The 16,633-nt window shown below is 46.2% G+C and overlaps 1 protein-coding gene across 4 annotated transcripts in view; it reads left to right on the top strand.

Annotated features, from left to right (window-relative positions):
• The first annotated feature begins 4,709 nt into the window (after nucleotides 1-4,709).
• Nucleotides 4,710-16,633, top strand: part of DGUOK (deoxyguanosine kinase) — a 37,770-nt gene continuing 25,846 nt past the window's right edge. For 2 of the 4 annotated variants that reach the window (XM_040993684.1, XM_040993683.1), the window contains exon 1: nucleotides 4,715-4,879. In XM_040993684.1, coding sequence (XP_040849618.1) covers nucleotides 4,738-4,879 — 142 coding nt within the window. In that variant the 5' untranslated portion in view covers nucleotides 4,715-4,737. Of the gene's footprint in view, nucleotides 4,880-16,633 lie in introns of all 4 variants that reach the window. The other 2 variants (XM_040993682.1, XM_040993685.1) reach the window with 2 other exon arrangements.

Here is a 16,633-nt window from a genome sequence, read left to right as displayed (position 1 = left end):
CTCAAAAAGATCATTTCTGCCCACCAGTGTTTCCCTATGTAAAGGGAGAGACAGACACACACACATACTTGACAATGATATGACATGAAGTAGAAACATCCAGAGTACTCTGAGAAAATGAGGGCTAATAATCAGGACTTACATTGAGTTGCTTACAATACACTGAGCAGTGGTTTAAGAGCTCTGCATGGATTTCCCCTTTTAATCCACACATAACCCTAAGAGATTGATGGGAGCTTCATCCCCTTCTTACAGCTAAGTTGTTGAGCCACCCAACTAGTGTGTAGCAGAACAGGGCCTCAGTTCTGCCTGGTGCATCCTTACTCCTCTCCACCTAGGCTCTGGATCGTATTCCAGCTGACACAGGACACCATTTGGAGACAGTGGGGCTCTATGGTTAGCATAACCACCTCAATAGCAGATGGGCCTCTTTCACTATCCCTGCATTTGCCCCCTGGTGTGGGGTGGGCTGGGGAAGAAAGTTTTCATTTACCCTTGAGGGCTTTCTGTCCCAGCATGGGTTTCCCAGAAGCAGATCCTGGGATGAGGATGATGCAAGTGACATATTGTGAAAGAGCACTCAGGTAGGCAGAGTGGGAACAGCAGAGGAGGAGAGGAAGGAGGCCCAACAGGTGGCTCATTCCCATAGAAACCAGCTTAAAGCTGGACCCTTCCCTGGGGAACTCTGTACACTGTGTAAAGACTGCTTGAGGCAGGAAAGCTAGCCTCTCATAATCCTGCACCTGCCAGGGATAGGTGATTCCACCTGGGGGGAAATGGAGGACTGGGTGGAGGTACACACACACACACCCACAAGATCTGAGGACAAGTACAGCACTGGCACCACCTGCCATGAAGAAGCACATGACACTCTCTTTGGAGGAAGTGGGCAAGTCATTCCCCTCCCATCCTGCATACTCATTTTACCTCCCTGACCCCTCCTTCTGCCCCTATCCTTGTCCCATTTCAAGAGGAAGAAGATGCTATTCTAGAGTCTCCAGTAGAAGTATGGACTGGAGGAGAAAGTGTCTTGGGGAAAGTGGAAACCCAACTGAAAGTCAAAGTAGAAATCCCAGGCAAACCATGTAGTAGTGTCTTGCTCAGTAAGTGTGTAGTAGATGTTCCATGTGGGTTGTCCTGCTATTCCTCCCTCCCAGGCCACTTTCTTAACCACTATGATTGGGTCGATCCCTCAATGATCACTGAAGAGCAGAACAACTACGAGTACTATGGGAATAAGGGATTGATTAGCGGAAATAGACTTTGCCCAAAGGTGGAGGTGCAGGGAAGTGAATGCCTCCAAGGAACTGTAGGACAGGAAGGAGTCACAAATATGCAAAGATCCACCTGCTGGGGACATCACTGTTGCAACATCTTACTATACAGATATCCCCAGAGTGGCAGAGGCTCCCATTCTGCCTTTCAGATCTCACACCAGCTCCTCTTTGGTTGTCTCTAACTCCGAGCCATGTTGGGAGAACATTCTGGAAACCTACTTCTCAGTTTAACCAAATAAATTCAGTGCAGGCAGCAACATGGATGAGATGTAACTGACCACCAAGCAGCAGAAGAAAGCCCAGTTCCTATTTTTGTGTGTTTACCTCCCATTTTTCCTAGTTGCATAACATTTCACATATTATGCAGAAATTTTTTTAAAGATTTTTTTATTATTATTATTTTTTTTATTGGAAAGGTGGATATACAGAGAGGAGAGACAGAGAGGAAGATCTTCCGTCCGATGATTCACTCCCCAAGTGAGTGTAACGGCCGATAATGCTATGCCGATCCAAAGCCAGGAGCCTCTTCCGGGCCTCCCACGCGGATGCAGGGCCCCAAAGCTTTGTGCCGTCCTCAACTGCTTTCCCAGGCCACAGGCAGGAAGCTGGAAGGGAAGCAGGGCTGCTGGGATTAGAACCGGCGCCCATATGGGATCCCGGGCGTGCAAGGCGAGGACCTTACCCACTGCGCCACTGCGCCAGGCCCCTATGCAGAAATATTTTATGGTAGCATTTACAAACATTTGAAAACTAGTAAACCCATTGGAGCCACACACCAGGGACTCAGCACAGTGCCTGGGATATGGCAGATGCTCAGCATCTGTGGGCTGAATGACAGGAGTCCCACGCAGGACAACACCAGCTCCTATTAACACCTGCAGGGGCTATCTGACTATAGCATTACTTACCACCCACACCTCAGCGGAAATTCCTCATGCTTCTAGGAAACTGGGAAACAATTCTGCCTTACCAGATTCCCATGCCCTTTTAGGAGGATCTGATCACTCCTTAAAAAAAAAAAAAAAAAAAAAAAAGATTCATTTCAAAGAGAGAGAAGGAAAGAAGAGAGATTGAAATAGAGATTTACTTTCCATCTGCTGGTTCATTCCCCAAATAGCCACATCAGCTGGGGCTGGGCCAGGATCCTGGAACTCATCAGGGATTTCTACATGATCTTCAGGAACCAAAGAACTTCGGCCATTTGGGAGCTGGATTGGAAGTGGAATAGCATGATCTCAAACTGGCATGCTGCTTTTGTAGGCAATGGTTCAACTCACTGTACCACAACACTGAGCCCAAATTATTCCCTGTTTGGTGTCTTCCTTGCTCCTAAGGATCCCTTTAATTGTCATTCCTCACAAGCAGAGATGGGGCTCAACAGCCACGTTTCTGTATGAGACTCTGTCCTCTGGTGCAGGGACACCAATATTACATCTCTGACAGCAGCCAGAGCAATCAGTCTCTACCTGGGAATTCTGAATGGCAACCAAGAAGGATGGATTTTTATTCATGATATGACATGTAGTAAAACTAGCAGAAGCAAGCAAAAAGGAATAAAAAAGGTCATGAGTAATGATGATCCTAGGGTAAATACAGACAATTTAGGCAAAGATTAATTTAATGTCTTTATCCATCAAGAAAATTCAAAACACTTTTTAGAAGAAAACCATTCAGGAGAAAACATTCACAGAGGACTAATACCTGGAATACATACAAGTGTTCATTGTGGCTCACATCTGGAAATTTCCAAACGCCTATCAATAGTAAATTAATTTAAAAAAATTGTGATATAGTGACACAGTGGACTACTATATAACATTGAGAAAGAATGAACTACAGCTGCCACATACAAAATAGATAAAATTCAGACATCAGATTAAGACTTTGAAAAGTTACAACTTGTAGAAACCATTTGATTACCAGATGCTTATAAACCTGCACACGATTTCCTCATTTGTCACCACAACTTTAGGGTGGTGGGACCCTGGGTTCATGAAGAGCCTCTGAAACTTTTCTGGATGAGTGTGTTCAACTCCAACTTTACACAGGTAAAAATAGGTAAGTAGTGTTTGCACACAGAGCAGGGAAGGGAAGGGAACAGACTTCAACTGAACCCTTATTCACCAGCGCCCCACCCAGCTTATCATTATTAAAAATCATAATAATAATGTGCTTGCTACACAAGCGCATTCAATCATCCCATAAAAGCAACTCCCAGACCAGTGCCACAGGGGCTGGCATTCTGTCGCAGGAGAGAGAGACACGGCCTGTGGTATTAGCATCACTTAAGGGCACAAGTTCCTGTACCAGCTGCTCCACTGATCCAGTTCCCTGTTAATGCCCTGGGAGGGTAACAGAGAATGACCCAAGTCCTTGGACCCCTGAGCCCACCTGGGAGATCTGGAAGAATTTCCTGACTCCTGGCTTCAACCAGTTCCAATTCCAGCCCTTGGGCCATTTGGGAAATAAATCAGCAATGCAAGATCTCTCTTTCTGTAACTCTGCCTTTCAATAACAAAAAAAAAGTGGTCCATCCACCTTGTAACCAAGTCCATGCGTCCTCACTGTCTCATTGTCAGCTTGTTCTGTTGACTCCCAGTTTAAGCAGCGAAAACAGCACCTGACAAAATGTATAGACCATTTCTTCCTAGGTTGCTATGATGGTGAGTGTGACAGAACACAGCATCAGGCACCGAGGGGTGGAGGCTACTCAGGCCCAAAAACCCTCTCCCCGACGCCACCCTGTTCCCGTCTAGCAAGCTCCACTCGCTTCAACTTTTTCTTTTTTAAGGATTTATTTTATTTTGATTTGAAGGCTGGATATAGAGAGGGAGATCTTCGTCCAATGATTCACTCCCCAAATGACTGCAACAGCCCGAGCTGAGCTGATCCAAAGCCAGGAGCTCAGAACCTCCTCCAGGTCTCCCACGTGGGTACAGGGTCCATCCCAAGACTTTGGGCTGTCCTCGACTGCTTTCCCAGGCCACAAGCAGGGAGCTGGATGGGAAGCAGAGCTGCCGGGATTTGAACCAGCACCCATATGGGATCCTGGCGCATGCAAGGAGAGGACTTCAGCCACTAGGCTTACTGCGCCAGGCCCAAAAGCCCTTTTTTTAAAAAAAAAAAAAAAAAAAGCATGGTTTCTTGTCTTCCTGTGCAGGGGCTGCAAGTCCACTCCAAGTGGAAAGTATATCTATCTACATATATTTTTGGCCTTCATATCTGGAGCCAATTAGAAATGGAAACAACTGCACGGCCCACGGTGCCCACCGTGTCAGCACCCGCAGCCGCCGCCGAACGCAGAGCCTTCTCGCGCGCAGCCTCACAATCCTCGCGAGAAAAAGCCTCTCCCTGGACCCCTCACTTCCTGCCTGACGGTCCCCTGACGTCAGAGGCGCGCCGACCCGCGTGAGCCGCGGGAGCAAGGGCGGAAATGATGGTTACGCCGCGCGTGGGTGGGATGGCCGTGGGCAGGCTGTCTCTGCGTCGGCTTCAAGCAGCCTTCGGTTCCATGGCTCAGCACCCACTCGAGGGCGCGCCCTCCTCCCGGGGGCCGCCCGCGGGGCGCGGACCCCGAAGGCTCTCCATCGAAGGCAACATTGGTAAGGGCCGGAAAGTGGCTGCGCAGCCACGGCCTCCGCCAGCAGGGCGCGGAGCCCCTCTCCCCTGCGCGTCCACGGGGACACCCGCTGCGTCCACGGCGCCATCCTGCGTGTCCACGGGGACACCCGGTGCGTCCACGGGGCCAGCCCGCGCGTCGCCCGAGGGCCGCCGTGGGGCTGCGCCTCGGTGAGTGGGTCCCGCCCAGCCGCACAAACGTGTTCAGTGGCTCAAGAATCCACCTGTCTAGTTCTGGTATAAGTGGAAGCAGACGGCAGGGTTGCCAGATTTAGAAGGAAAAAAACACCCAAAATTTAATCTCCGAAGTGTGTATAAACTAGGACTGTTGTATATCTTAACTTCGAATTTAACCGGATGTCCTGTATTTTATCTGGCAACACTACTTGAAGAGATTTCTTAAACCTCCTTCGTTTGAATACTAGGCTTTTTTTTCCCCTTCGTACTTGGGCTAGTTACACTATAATGTGTTGGGCTTTTTCTTCCCTTTTAAAACTAAATATGTGTTAAATATAATTTTTTAAAAATAAACTTAAAGTAACTGTTTGGAAAGTAGAGAACAGTATCAACTAAAAAGCAATAAAAAAAAGTGAAGTGAAATTAAAAATTTCAAAATAATAAATTCTGATGTCATAGTTCTACATGTGAAGCACACTGAGAATTTCTTATTTTATTCATTCAGCGACTCACCTGTGAGCCACCTTCTGTTTGCTAGCATGTGTTCTTGACATGAGGATACAGCTGTGAAGAGAACATGGGCAAATATCTGGTTCCGGGGAACTCGGATGGGAAGAGGCAGACGGTAAACTAAGCAAGATGAACAGTCGTGTAGTAACGAGCGGAGGCAAGCTGGAGGGACGCTGTCGTTTTCAGTAGGTTTTACTGAGAAAGTGGCATTTGAGTAAAAACATGAAGAAGGTGAGGGAGTGAGCCATGTGGGTCCCTGAAGTGGAAAGGCCCTGCAGTGGGAAGTGTGTGCAGGGAGTAGGAGGGAAGCCTTGTGGCCGGAGGAGAGTGGGGTATAAGGGTGTGTGGTCAGAAGGGCCAGGGGTAGCCTGGTATAAACCTTATAGGCCGTCACAGCTTGGTAGTCTGATTGACACAAGAAGCCACACAATTTGACGTAAATTATAATAAAAATTCCTTGTGGCTCAGGTTGGAAGTAGGTGGTAGTAATTAGGAGATACTGCAGGAAGTGCCTGTAGCATCCTGCCAGGGGAAGGGAGCAACGCCTGTGTGACAGGATTGAAAAGCAGGAGTGTCTTCTGTGAGAAGAGTCCTTCCTTGAAAACAGTAGTTTCAGAAATGGTCGGAGTGGACCCTGGCTGGCGTGGTACAGGGGAGAGGAGTTGAGGAACTGAGAGCCAGACAATTGATTATTCACACGTTTCCTAGAAAGGGGAGTCACACAGTGTCAGCTGAAACCGAAAAGTTTGAGAGCTTTTGTTTTTTTGAGAGGAATTCAAGCATGTGTTTGACAAATGATCTGGTTGAAAGAGGGAACTTGGCAAAACAAGGGAAGGAATAGATTTGTTCGAGTTATTTTTAAATAACAAAGAATGGTGGGGAGAGGGGAGGAAGCTCTATACCTGTAAAATTGTGAAATGGGAAATATGAATAAAAAACAAGAAAAATAAATAAAGAATGGGCTGTACTGCCAAAATGGAAAGTTTGACCAAAGCCAGAAGCATTGTGGTGAGGTTTATCCCTAGTAACAGGAAAATTGGCCAGCCACATGAACGCCCACTGGAGTAGGTGTGGAGGGCACTAGGGGATGGTCTGTTGTCAGAGAAATAGGGAGATAGCACATCATTAATACCGAAACTGTCCAGATTGCTGGGCACCTGCACGTTGGTGGTTATGAGCGCAAAGTGAGGTGGTTTTACTCTAGACAAATCGGACATTAAAAGGAGGGAGAAGAGGGTCCTGAGACCTGTGTGATTTTGTTTAAAGCTATTGTCCAGTACTTTAAAGAGAAAAGCATCTTTAAAGGTAGTTCTCTCCTCAGAACCTAGGGTGGCACCAGGTTACTCAACAAAATAAGTACTTGGAGCAGTTGCCTGATAAAATTTGAGCTCCCTTAGGTCGTTCCTGACCTTTTGCTTCCTAGCCTGGCCTGTCTGTGCTGCTTACCTGCTCTCTCGCTAGTGTCTACCCCCATGCCCAGCACAGGCTCCCCCTGTTCTTCAAGGAACTTACAACTCAGGAGGAGAAACAGAATCCTAAATGTAACTTCCATGTTGTGGGATGAGGTCCAGGACTGCACTTGGAAACTAAAGTGTAATGAGTAGGAATTGCTAGTGAGAGTCGGGGAAGGAAAAAAATGTCTTTCAGGCACCAGAAGTCGCATTTGCCAAGGCTGTGAACTTGATGCGCCATGTTAACCAAAAGGAAGTCATGGGAGTGAAGCATGTCAGAAAGAGTATTGAGGGCTTGGCATGGTAACCTAGTTGTTAAAGTCCTTGCCTTGCACTCACCTGGATCCCATATGGGTGCTGGTTCTAGTCCCAGTGCCCTACTTCCCACCCAGCTCCCTGCTTATAGCCTGGGAAAGCAGTCAAGGATGGCCTAAAGCTTTGGGACCCTGCACCCATGTGGGAGACCCAGATGAAGTTCCTGGCTCCTGGCTTCAGATTAGCTCAGTGGTGGCCATTGCGGCCAGTTGAGGAGTGAATCAATGGGTGAAGATATTTTCCTCCTCCTCTCTGTATGTAAGAGTATGAAGAGTTTTGTGCCTATATACTAGGAGTTTATCCAGTTGGTAATGGTACGCTCACAATGATAAAGCTGATAGGTAGTAACTTTATTTAGAGACAGAGCTTCTGTTTGATGGTTCACTCCCCTAAATATCTGCAGTGCCAGGTCTGGCCAAGCCAGAGCTGGGAGCCAGAAACCCAGTCCAGGTCTCCTTTGTGGAGAACAGGAGCCCCATTAGTTGAGTCATTGTCGTTGCCTCCCAGGGTCTGCTGTAGCAGCCAGCTGGAGCCAGGTATGCCAGGATGGGACTTGGGCATCTCAAGTTCTTGATTAAGTGCCTGCCAAGATGAACATTAAAAAGGAAATTGACTAGAATTACTGAATTGAAGAAAGCTCCATAAAGTAGGTACTTTCTTTGGCTTGTTTACTTGCAGTATCTACAGTGACTTGTATCCAAGTGTATGTGTATGTGTTTTGGAATAAATGAATTGGAACCGTTTGGAGTAGGTAGACTGTTTTACGGTAACTGAAAGGGGGAATGGAGGGCTGAGAAGTAATAGCTTGAGAACTTCACAAGTAGGATTGATAGGAATTGGTGGCCACTTGGAACATGCAATAAGGAGGAATGAGGGTGACTGGGGTTTGTGCAGAAACCGAGATGGGAATAAAGGAAGAAATTTTGAAGGTGAGTGGTGGTCTTTGTGCTTTTTGTTTGTTTGTTTGTTTTTAAGGTTTATTTATTTGGAAGGCAAAATGACAGATCTTCCATCGCTGGTTTATTCCCCAAATGGTTGCAACAGCCAGGTCTGGGTAAAACTCAAACCAGGATTGATTTACAAAGAGACAGATCTTCTGTCTGCTGGTTCAGACAGAATGACCCTAACAGCCAGAGCTAAGCCAATCCAAAACCAGGAGCCAGGAGCTTCTTCTGGGTCTCCTTTATGGTGATAGGGCCCCAGGGATTTGGGCCATCTTGTATTACTTTTCCAGGCACTTTAGCAGAGAGCTGGGTTGGAATTGGAGCATCCAGGACTTAAGCAAGTGTCCATGTGGGATGCTGGCACCACAGGCAAAGGCTTAACCTACTATGCCATGGTGCTGGCCCCACAGTGATCTATTTTATCTGAGGTGCCTTGAGACTTGCAGAGCTCATATTGCAAGGCAGATTAGATTATATACCTGAAGTTGACACCAGAGTTGGATGCTGAGGTCTCAGAAAGGGAAATTGTTAACTGGTGGTAGTATTTATCAACAACTTGGCAGTGGCTACAGTTGCCAGAGGAAAGGAAGATGTGAAGTAGACTGAGAGGCAATCTGGCCCTGTGATTTTGTTCTCTCCATCACCCCCTACACCATAATGGCTCTCCCCAGACAGAATTAGTCACTGCCTGCTCTGTGGGCTGTCATAACATTTTGCGCCCACAACTTGAATTCTGTTGAGATTGTTGACACATTGACCATCTCTCCCAGATTGGAGTCATTCAGTGTCCTGTTTTTGTCACTAACTCCCTGTTTGACCCATTGTACTCATTCAGTGTTTGCCAGGTTCTTGGCTCCTCAGCTGTGATATCCGTGTGGAAATTAGTCATTGGCACCCACAGAATGAACTTTTTAGAAGTCAATAATTAATGTTTTTCTCTAACTACAGGTGGCATCCCCAAATAAATCAATGAAAATGTCACCTCAGGAAACTGGAATGGGAGGAAGCAAAGCCCTGTTCTAAACAAAGTAGTACTGCCATTGCAAGTCTGTCTGAACTTGAAGTTGCAAATAGCTGCACAAAAGGAAAAGCCCAGGGCAGTAGCACCTACTGGCGTCCAGAAAGATCTATGATGCATTATCAGAGTGATTGAAAATCAAAAGCATGGTACCGAGAACCCACAAAGATCTAAAAAAGGAAATGTCTAGCTTATCTCTTAAAAATATCACTGAAGGATATTGTCATTTCCAAAGCTAATTATTTTATGAATATAAACATAAGCTAAAGAAAAAAACTATGTGAAATAGTTATATCATAAAAATAGAAGGGAAAAAAAAGAAATAGAGTTGTCACTCCTCTTAAACCATTCTCACCTTTTCTTTTCACAGACCCAAACAGAGTAAAATATTTTGTACTTTTAAATCTAGAGACGTAAATCTAAAGACTAAGGCAGTGGAGAATTCCTTATAATGTGTTGCCTCCAGGGCCCAGCACAGTGGCCTAATAGCTAAAGCCCTCGCCTTGAACGTACCTGGATCCCATATGGGCTCTGGTTCTAGTCCTGGCAGCCCCACTTCCCATCCAGCTCCCTGCTTGTGGCCTGGGAAAGCAGTCGAGGATGTCCCAAAGCTTTGGGACCCTGCACCCACGTGGGAGACCCAGAAGAGCTCCTGGCTTCAAATCGACAAAGCACTGGCCATTGCAGTCACTTGGGGAGTGAATCATCAGACGAATCTTCTCTGTCTTTGCAATAAAAATTGAAAAAAAAAATTTAAAAAATCTGTTGCTTCCAGTATTCACAATAAGATACTTAATATTTCCAATGTGTCTTTTACTAAGGTTAAATGATTGGGCACAGGCCCAGGTCTATAGCCTAGTGGCTAAATCCTCACCTCTCATCTACCAGGATCCCATATGGGTGCCAGTTCTATCCAGCTGCTCCACTTCTATCCAGCTCCCTGCTTGTGGCCTGGGAAGGCAGTAGTGTGTGATCAAGGCCTAGGGACCCTGCACCTGTGAGGAGATCCAGAAGGAGTTCCTGGCTTCAGATTGGCTCAACTCCAGCCATTGCAGCTACTTAGAGAGTGAACTAGCGGATGAAACAGCTTTCTCTCTGATTCACTTCTCTGTAATCTGCCTTTTCAATAAAATAAATAAGTAAAAATGCTTTTTTAAAATGGGCAAAGAATTGTAGGAGTTTGAGGAGAGAACTTATTTCAAACACTATATATTAGATTTTTTTGTTTGATTTCATCAATATACCCTTTTTTATTTTTATTTTTTTTTTAGAGATTTATTTTTATTGCAAAGTTAGATATACAGAGAGGAGGAGAGACAGAGAGGAAGATCTTCCGTCTCATGATTCACTCCCTAAGTGACTGCAATGGTCGGAGCTGAGCTGATCCGGAGCCAGGAGCCAGGAGCCAGGAGCTTCTTCTGGGTCTCCCACATAGTTGCAGGATCCCAGGCCAAAAGCAGGGAGCTGGATGAGAAGCAGGACTGCAGGGATTAGAACCAGTGCCCATATGGGATCCTGGCCACTAGGCTACTGCGCTGGGCCTTTTGTTTAAGATTTTCTTTGTTTGGGGCCCGGAGGCATGGCCTAGCGGCTAAAGTCCTATATGGGCGCCGGTTCTAATCCCAGCAGCTCTGATTCCCATCCAGCTCCCTGCTTGTGGCCTGGGAAAGCAGTTGAGGATGGCCCAAAGCCTTGGGACCCTGCACCTGTGTGGGAGACCTGGAAGAGGTTCCTGGTTCCCGGCTTTGGATCAGCACAGCTCCGACCGTTGCGCTCACTTGGGGAGTGAATCATTGGATGAAGGTTTGTTTCCTTTCTGTATATCCGCCTTTCCAATAAAAATAAATAAATTAAACAACAAAAAAAGATTTTCTTGTTTGAGGTGGAGGAATCCACCATGGGGGGAAGGTATTGGAAGGGGTTGGGGGAATCCCAGAGCCTATAAGACAGTGTCACATAATGCAATATAATCATTTAAAAAAAAAAAAAAGATTTTCTTGTTTGAGGGATTGATTTTCCATCCATGTGTTCACTCCCCAAATGGCCACAGTGGTCTCTGCTGAAGTCAGGAGATTAGAACTCCATCTGGATCTCCAATGTCGGTCGCGGGCCTAACCACTCACACCCTTTTCTCCATCCTTCCTAGACACTAAACAGGGAACTGGATTGGAAGTGGAGTAGCTGGAACTCAAACTGGCACTCGTGGGGTTCCATTGCCACAGACCGCAACTTTACCCACCTTCACCACAGTGCTGGTCCCTTGGTCTCTTTTTGTGAAGCACAGAGATAGTCAGGTCCTTATCTCCTGATTCAACATTTCAATGTGTACAACAACTTATGCTGGGCTAGGCCAAACCCAGCAGCTCCACATTCCATCTGGATCTCTGATGTGGGTGTCGGAGACCTGAGGACTGGAACCATCACCGAGTGCTCCTTAAGGTGTACAGAACCAGGAGGCTTAGGTGGGAAGTGGAGTCAGGACTTGAAGACAAGCACTCCAGCAGTGGGGTCAGGGGGCTCCAGAACTCCTCCCCCCAGCCCCTTCTCTGTTCTTCATGCCTGGCCAGAGACTCAGGGTGCAGAGGGAGAAAGATTAGTTGGTGTCTTCAAAAGGCAAACTCCTAATGGGGCTGGAGAGAGTGATGACTAAACAGATAATTAGAGAGTAATACCTTGGTAAACCAGAGCAGGCACTAATTAACTGCCTGGGGTGGGGTGGGGTGGGAGAGTGGAGCTGGAGAGAGTCAAGGCGGCTCCACAGAGAAGGTGACAGTGGAAGAGGAGGCGCGGGCAGGCAGGTAGGGGAAGAGGGTGTGCCGGTCGGAGGAGGTCTTTCCTTCTGTGTGGATGAGTTTGGATTGTTGTCTGGAAGTGAAAGACATCTAAATTTCATTTCCTTTCTTTTCATTGCGGTGAATATTTCCTCATGAAAAGGAAATGAAAGGAATGAGAGGTAAGAGTGTATTGCATTTGCTTCAAGCCTGCTGCCTGTTAAGTTTGCTCAGGATGCTTTGAGGTTCACAGCTCATATGATTGTGACTGCTTAGTCTCTAGGTTATGAAATCCTTGACCAAGATCTCAGTCTAGTTCATCATTTTAGTTACAGTAACTGCCATTTATTAGCCACTCCATAAACATCTATTGGATGAATGAATGAGGAAAGTAATGCAACATGAACAGCAGTTCCTTCCACAAGCATTTTTTTTTTTAATTTTTTTATGTGATGGAAAGCAACACATTTAAATAATAGACTCTTAAGAAAACACCTCCTACCTTTTTTTAAAGTCATGGCTGATGTAATAAAGCTCACTAAGGCCCTTAGGGAATGTTTGATGTTTGTGAGGTCTGGTACCTCCCAACTTTCATACTAAGCAGTTTCTTTTGAAAGATAACGATTAAGAGGAGGTCTAAGTTGTATTAAGTCTGAAATAATGTTAGGAGGCCCACATTGCCTGAGGCAGTGACACTTTCTCTAGACATTTCTGAGCAGGGGGAGGGGACTTCTGTGTAAAGAACTGAACAACACTGATTTGAAGCCCCTGGGAAAACGTTTGTCTTTAGAAACTTTTTCTTTAAAGCACAGCCCCCAAACAAGAATAAAAAAGTATCTTATCAGATATCACAGCACTTTAAAAAAAGATACTGTATCTCTGATTTTACTTTAAATGTCTAACTGAACTTAAAAAATTGTCTGATTTGTGGTTGGTGCTTGCACAGCTCAGGTCCAGTGGACTTAGTTCAAGAAATGGCTGCTGTGTGATGAGTGCTCCTCTTGTAGGAACCCCCAACAGTCTGTTTTCTGATTATGACACTGGCTTTCCATAAGCCTAAAAATGAGGAATGCAGTGCGGGGTGTCCTGGGTATCACATATGATTGTTCCAGTAATTTGAACCCTATATTTCCCATACATCCAATCCGCTGACATTTCAGGTTTTTGTGTTTCAGTGGCATGAGTCAGTTTCTCAGAATCCAGTCTGCCCTTGTATGAAGAAAGCTCTGATCTCACAGGCCTAACTTTGACACATCCCTCAGAACTCTTTTTCATCTGCAATTAGGTTCTTGTTTTCTAACTTAAAAAAAAAAAAAAGTTGTTGCCACTGGCACATGTTGTGACCCAGCTGTTAAGTTAATGCTCAGGATTCTGCATCCCACATTGGAGGGCTTGGAATCAAGCCCCATCTGGACTCCTGGTTCAGCTTCCTTCTTATGCACACCCTGGGAGGCAATAAACCATGTGTCAAGTATTTGCATCCCTGCCACCCACGTGGCAGTCCCAGATGAAGTTCCTCATTCCTGGGTTCAGCCTTGCTTGCAACATTTTGAAAAATGAAAAATAACTGCAACCGTTGTTCAATCCCAGCCATTTAACAGATCAACTCGCTTCATCTTTTCCTATTATTAAAATAGTTTTTGTCTTATAGGCAAGAACTGTGTTTTAGGCTTAGTGAATAAACTGCATTGTAAAACTGTCATGTCCTCAGGACAGGCAGTTATCTGTTAAAACGCAGTCAGTCAGTTGCTAAGAGTGGGCTAGAGTAATCCTGAGCTTGTGAGGAGACGAGACCTTTGAGGCTGGCAGAAGAAAGGATTTGGACACAGGTCTAGAAGAGCAAGGGAAGGCGTTCCCTCACTGAGGTGTGGGAAGAGCAGAGGCTGAGCAAATGTGAAAAAGCACAAGTTGAGTGGAGGTGGGGGCTGAGAGGAGAGCGTGACTGTACAGAAAGCACGCTGTTCTTACCCTGGCTATTGAGAGAGGACTTAGGGTGGTGTGTCATACATGTCACGTGTTGGATGCGTAGGCTCTTAATGCTGAGACGTTAAGCACTCCTGATCAGCATCCACGAGAGACTAATAGGATTTCATGCAAGGTTGCCTGCCTTCTTTCTCTTGATTCCGTTTGGATTCCCTTTGAGGGGAAGTTCATTTGAGACAGGCCACTTTTTGACATTGTTTGAAAGGCAAAGAGACAGAGATCTCTACCCAAATGCATGTAGCAATAAGAGCTGGAATAGAATGAAGCCAGGAGCCTGAAACTCACTCAGGATCTCCCACATGAATGGCAGGTACCAAATCCTGAAGCTATCACCCACTGCCTTCCAGGGTATATGTTAGCAGGAAGCTAGAATCAAGAGTGGAGTGGGAACTCAAGGCAGTCTGATGGGATGAGGGCATCCCAGTTAGTTTCCCAACCACTGTGTGAATGCCTGCTCCAAGGAAGACTGCACTGGGTTGAGGAGATTGAACTCCACGTGGGATCTTTTATTTAAAAAAAAATTGTCTTTTATTAGAAAGGCAGATATACAGAGAGAAGGAGAGAGAGAAAGATGTGTCTGCTGGTTCACTCCCCAAGTGGCTGCAATAGCTGGAGCTGAGCTGATCTGAAGCTAGGAATTTTCCAGGTCTCACACACAGGTGCTGGGTCCCAAGGCTTTCCCAGGCCATCAACAGGGAAAAGCTCAGGTTAGTGAGAAAGAAAATGAATGAATTTGGGGGAATATATTGACTTGCAGCTGTTTGTGGAACATTGAAGAAGAGACGCCTGGAGCTCAGGATAGGTGTGGCAGACATTTTTATCAATAGGAAAAGATACTTGAACTTGTGGTACAGTGTTGATTTCATCTGTAAAATGTATCTCAAAGCAACTACTTTTCTTCCTATGCTGTCACCCTGATCCAGCTACTGTCATCTGCTGACTGACTTGCCATCCTCCCCTTCAGCCTAGGCTGACTCAACTGCTAGAATGATCTTTTAGTTTGCTGAGAGTAGTCACCAAGGCTGCAGATACCACCCCTGGAGCAGAAGCAAGCTGTCATATCCCTTCTCTCTCCTGTTGTGCATGGTAACCAACAAGGACCATTTGAAGGAGAAGAAATTTTTGTTTCCTTGCTTAAGACCTACTGTTGGGCTGGGCGCTGTTGTTTAGTGGGTTGGGCTACTGCTTCAAATTCTGAGAGTCCATGTTCCAGTGCTTGGTTCAAGTGCAAGAATCTCTGCTTCTGATTCAATTTCCTATTAATGCATCCTGGGTGGCAGCAGGTGCTTAGGAGCCCTTGCCACCCATTTGGGAGACATGAGTAGAGTTTCAGGCTTTTAGTTTGGCCTGGCCCAACCTTGGCTATTATAGCTGTTAGGGGGTGGGTCAGAAGATGGGAGAGTCTATCACTGTGCCTTTCAAGGAAATAAAAGTAAATCTTTGGGCCTGGCACCGTGGCCTAACGGCTAAAGTCCTTGCCTTGAACGTGCCAGGATCCCATATGGGTGCTGGTTCTAATCCCAGCAGCTCCACTTCCCATCCAGCTCCCTGCTTATGACCTAGGAAAGCAGTTGAGGACGGCCCAAAGGCTTGGCAACCTCTGCCCACGTGGGAGATCTGGAGGAAGTTCCTGGATCCTGGCTTTGGATCGGCATAGCATTGGTCGTTGCGCTCACTTGGAGAGTGAATCATCGGATGGAAGATCTTCCTCTCTGTCTCTCCTCTTCTCTGTATATCTGACTCTGTGTAAAAATAGAGAAAAATCTTAAAAAAAAAAAAAAAAAGTAAATCTTTAAAACATACAAACAGGCCCCGGTGCAATAGCGTAGCGGTTAAAGTCCCTTGTCTTGAACACACCGGGATCCCATATGGTCACTGGTTCTGGTCCCCTTGGCCCCGCTTCCCATCCAGCTCCTTGCTTGTAGCCTGGGAGAGCAGTCGAGGACAGCCCAAAGTTTTGGGATCCTGCACCCACGTGAGAGACCTGGAGGAAGCTACTGGCTCCTGGCTTTGAATCAGCTCAGCTCAGGCCATTGAGACTGCTCGGGAAGTGAACCATCGGACGGAAGAGCTTCCTCTCTGTCTCTCCTCCTCCCTGTATATCTGCCTTTTCAATAAAAAGTAATCTTTAGAAAAAGCAAACAAATAAAATTATTGTCATTGACTTCCCATTGGCTTGAGAATAGAATGGAAACTTGGCAAAGCTATAATTTAACCATATGACCTGTCCCTGAATTGCCTAGCTGCTTTGTCACACCTGTGTTGAGCCATCTTTCAATGCTGTTGTGGCCGTGCTTCCATGGGCTTAAGACTTGTCTCTTGTTGCTGCATTCTTATGCAGTCCTGAGTTCCTTCTGCTGTCTGCATGGACTGTCCTTCTGCCACGCCTGGCCTGGCTGAGCTGTCATCTCAGACCTTCCTGCCAGTGTCGTCATTTTGAGATGCCTCGCTGACTTCAGAGCTGGGGTTTTCCTTGTTCGTACTTCCCACAGCTTGTTGGTAGTTACTGTGTTCTTGTTTAGTGGTTTAGCGTTTCCCGTACAGATTCTGTAAGGATCAAATTGTTCTG

Source organism: Ochotona curzoniae, unplaced genomic scaffold (assembly GCF_017591425.1).
Source record: "Ochotona curzoniae isolate NIBS_2020 unplaced genomic scaffold, NIBS_Ocur_1.0 contig_883, whole genome shotgun sequence".
NCBI lineage: Eukaryota > Metazoa > Chordata > Mammalia > Lagomorpha > Ochotonidae > Ochotona > Ochotona curzoniae.
This window is presented reverse-complemented; position numbering and strand designations above follow the sequence as displayed.